Source organism: Plectropomus leopardus, unplaced genomic scaffold, assembly GCF_008729295.1.
Source record: "Plectropomus leopardus isolate mb unplaced genomic scaffold, YSFRI_Pleo_2.0 unplaced_scaffold20230, whole genome shotgun sequence".
NCBI lineage: Eukaryota > Metazoa > Chordata > Actinopteri > Perciformes > Serranidae > Plectropomus > Plectropomus leopardus.
Genome location: NW_024621863.1, coordinates 1 through 3,939, shown reverse-complemented (window position 1 = coordinate 3,939; position 3,939 = coordinate 1). Strand labels below are relative to the sequence as shown.

At 36.9% G+C, this 3,939-nt stretch overlaps 1 protein-coding gene across 1 annotated transcript; it reads left to right on the top strand.

Moving 5' to 3' along the window:
* Positions 1-1,646: 1,646 nt before the first annotated feature.
* LOC121965497 (nuclear receptor corepressor 1-like) lies at positions 1,647-3,781 on the top strand (the record flags this gene model as incomplete). Its single annotated transcript, XM_042515636.1, has 2 exons — positions 1,647-2,345; positions 3,691-3,781. Coding segments are annotated over exons 1-2 (279 nt in total), but the record flags the coding sequence as incomplete, so codon positions are not given.
* Between the last annotated feature and the right edge of the window lie 158 nt (positions 3,782-3,939).

Genomic DNA, 3,939 nt, shown 5'->3' with positions numbered 1-3,939 from the left:
AGTTTGACAGCGCTAATAAAAAAATATATATAAATGTAAGAAAAAGGAGAGAACTGATATCCATCCAGGCGTTAAAGGGTTAAATATGCATTAAAATTATGAGTATTGTCACATCGAAGAACAGATTTTAGAAACACGCTGGCCAAATATATATATATATTTGTATTTCCACGGCTCAGTGAGTCCCGCCTCTCTCTGCTCCCTGTCAGGGTCACTCGGAGCGTTTTGAACAATGGCAGAGTGGCCTCACGCCAAGAGGAAGGTGAAATGTTTGCCTCTCTCCGCAGAGAGTGGAAACGAGGCTGTATTGTCCTCCCAGCGCAGGAATCTTTCCATGTCTTCACCAAACGGTTTTGACTCCTTTGATTTCAGTTTTTGATGCAGTAAAAGTTCTATTTTTAGCTGTAAAAGACGGTCTTTGTTTTTGTCCTTTAGGACTTTAATTGACCAGTTGTGAATAAATCCACATGTGCAAGACGTGAATGTGTTTGTTGAAAGTAAGCTTCTGCAAGTTTTTGACTAGAACAAGCTGTACCTGAATCAGGACACCGAGTGACGACAGACGCAAACCCACAACAAACACAACGAGTTCCTGAACGCCACGAACTCTCTCAACTCGTCTGCTCCCACTTTAACTTTCTGCAGCTTCTCTGTAGGTTTTCTTTTTCCCTTTAATCTTTGATACTGTAACACTGATTTCAGTGACATGTATTTAATTTATTTATGCTGCATTCAGATGCCTTTTACAAACATTTAAACCCTGAACAAATTGGTTTAATTTCATTCAAAAACATGGGAAAAAAGAAAAAAAAAACCAACTTTACAAGAGATGTCCTGCAAATTGCAAAAAAAAATGTATATGTAGAAAATAATTTTTTAAAAAAGCTAGGGAAAAATGTCAGAGAACTATGTTTAAAATTCGCATGATTATATATGTAAAATTATTTTTTAAATAATTTTATAGAATTATTATAATTATTAAGTTCACTCGTAGACTGCAGGAGAAACATTCATTTGATTTTAATAAAATGCCCAATTTTATTGATGATGATTGTAAAACCCCAAACTTAAGTAAGTCGCCCATAAGTAATTTTTATGGGCGACAAGAAATAAGTATATTAAATTTTTTAAAAGCTGGGAAAAATTTCCAGACGGATACATTTTTATTTTTATTTATTTAACCTTTATTTAACCAGGCTGGTCCCATTGAGCTGCAGACGGAGACAAAATACAATTCACACATTTGAAATGTAAAAATTGTAAATTTAAACTTGGTAAAAAAGTTCCTCAAATTGCAAAAAAAAAACCCAACAAAACAGTAAAATGTGACCAAAATGACCTAAAAATTTGTTTTAAAAAAAAGAGAGAAAGGGAATCATCAGAAAAGTATTATATAACTAAGGAAAAATATCAAGAAATTTTATTTATAATTATGTATTTAAAATTAGGCTACAGAAAAAAATAAATCGAGAACCTTTTCCAGATCATCCCTGCTTAATGTTTTTTTTTTTACTTTTGTTATTTTTTGTTGCTAATTTCAGTAATTTTCATGTAACATTTTATTAATTTTGTGCAAATGTGCAAATCCTTTACAATTTTTGATTTCCTTTTTTTGTACGTATCCTGCAAGCACTTTTATTTATTCATTTTTCGTACTGATGTTATTTCTTCACTCAGATTGCAGAAAAAGTAGTGCTTTGAATTTGGACGCAGGTTACGGGGATTTGGATAAATAAAAAACACAGATCCCACTGTTTCGATTGCATTAAAAAGTTAATTTTTGTTATGTATATAGTGGTTTGTTCTTTATATTCTGACAGTTTTCCTTAAAATTAGATTTTAACAACTGCTATAAATTGAATTGTCACCCCTGTTTTCTTTTATTCTTGCCAATAAACAGCCCCAATTTTAAATTAACTATGTTTATAAAAATGGAAGATCTCAGTACATTTTGAATCCGTGTTACAGTTGGCGGTTTAAGAATACAGTGTAGATACAGTCGACAGATTTTATTTGTAAATATGAAAAATAAGGAGCTTCGTCATCGTGTTTAGTTTATTTTCCTTCAGGATTTTTTGCTTATCGTATTAGCTGGAGGTGATTATGGCTCATGTTGTTCTGATGGGTGCCGTCCTCTGATTTTTTTGATTTTTTTTCATGCGGTGCACACAGGAACAGAAGATCTGCCAGCGCTACGACCAGCTGATGGAGGCGTGGGAGAAGAAGGTGGAGCGAATGGAGAACAACCCCAGACGCAAAGCCAAGGAGAGCAGGACGCGGGAGTATTACGAGAGGCAGTTCCCCGAGATCCGCAAGCAGAGAGAGCAGCAGGAGCGCTTCCAGAGGTAAACATCTGCACCGCTCAACGCTTGATGTGAGACGGTGTCGTGGTACAATATGCTCTCTGCTACGACTGGTTCCTGCTCCGCTCCATCACGGATTCATGGGTGTTTCGTGGTCGCAAAATGTGAAAAAAAGCAAGCAAAAAGCAAATTTTTAAAAAATAAATTATGCCTTCCAAACCACAAATTTTTAAGAGGAAAAAAAGGCAGAATTTTCTCTTTAATAATGGCCAAAAACATTTCAAAGTCAATTTTATTTATAAAATTGTGTAAAAACCCTGTTTTTGCATGGATAATGAAAACAAATATTCCTCTTAACTTTCCTCTCTGCCTGCAGCTGTGCATGTTTGAGCTGAATCATTTAACACATATTAAAAACAACAATGGTGCACATTTCAAGAAAAGGAGACGTGCAGAGGAAACCCAGAAAACCCTCAACGGGCTCGACATGTGAAACTATCAATCAGTGCATACGGACTCTAACATTATTGTAAAACGTCGCCGTAATGTACCTCCACAGGCTGCACCCTTTAAATCACTAAATTGCCTGTTGTTCTTCAGGTCTTTAATAATGTTTAAAAGTTAGTTTTTTCCCTCTTTGACCAGAAATGTTGGCTTTCTACCGCAGCCGTGCAAACTATCGGCGAGTTTGTTTGTGCGCCAAGCTGACCGTAAACAGACTTAGAGGCCATGAGTCGTAAACTGCGGTTAAAACCCCAAATATTCAAAACGTGCCATTTACAAGTCCAAAAAAATGCTCCTGAAACCAAAAATAATGTTTTCATTTCGTAATCAGAAAATGCTACGTTCAGAAAAAGGCCACGATAACGTTGGCAGCCACACGCAGACGTTCGAATCGTCTCCTGTGTTTTTAAGACGTCTTTTCAGCTACGGCCCAAAGAGAGGACGGTAGGTGATGTGCGGTGGCCTACTTTGGGCAGAGACGCTGTGTGTGGGTGGGAGACGGGGTCAGGGTCCAGCGTCTGGTTGTTCCTGGCGCTGCTGACGCTTTGTGCTTTCATTGAAACCTCCAAGAAAGAGTTTGCATGTCAGCACTGTTTATTCAGACTGCCAGACCGTGAAGGAGGAAGCAATAACCAGTAACTGTGCAGAGACTCTCTTATTCATTAATAATGGTCGATACAATCATCCTGTTCATTAACAGAGCTCCCAAACATGGCTCCTGTCGCCCATATTAAAAATCCGACCGTGGTTTTGGTTGGAAAAGAAACAGCTATGAAAAAATTGTGGAGGCTTGGAAATCTTATTTCCTCTGAAAGGAATGCAAATTTAATGTGACATTTAAAATAGAGTTGTAACATTTGTTTTTTGTGTTTTTTTTCTGCAGGGTCGGGCAGAGAGGAACGGGCCTTTCTGCAACGATTGCAAGAAGCGAACACGAGATTTCAGAGATCATAGACGGCCTTTCTGAGCAGGAGGTGGGTACTCGCTGGAGAGCATTTTAACCCTGTGAAATATGAGTAAAATCAGCTTGATTTTCTTTCGGAAACATGGAGAAAAAAGGCAAAGAAATTAACAAAAAAATTGCCAGAAATTAGAAAAAAAGTGCAAGAAATAAAAGTTTCAAAAAAAAAAA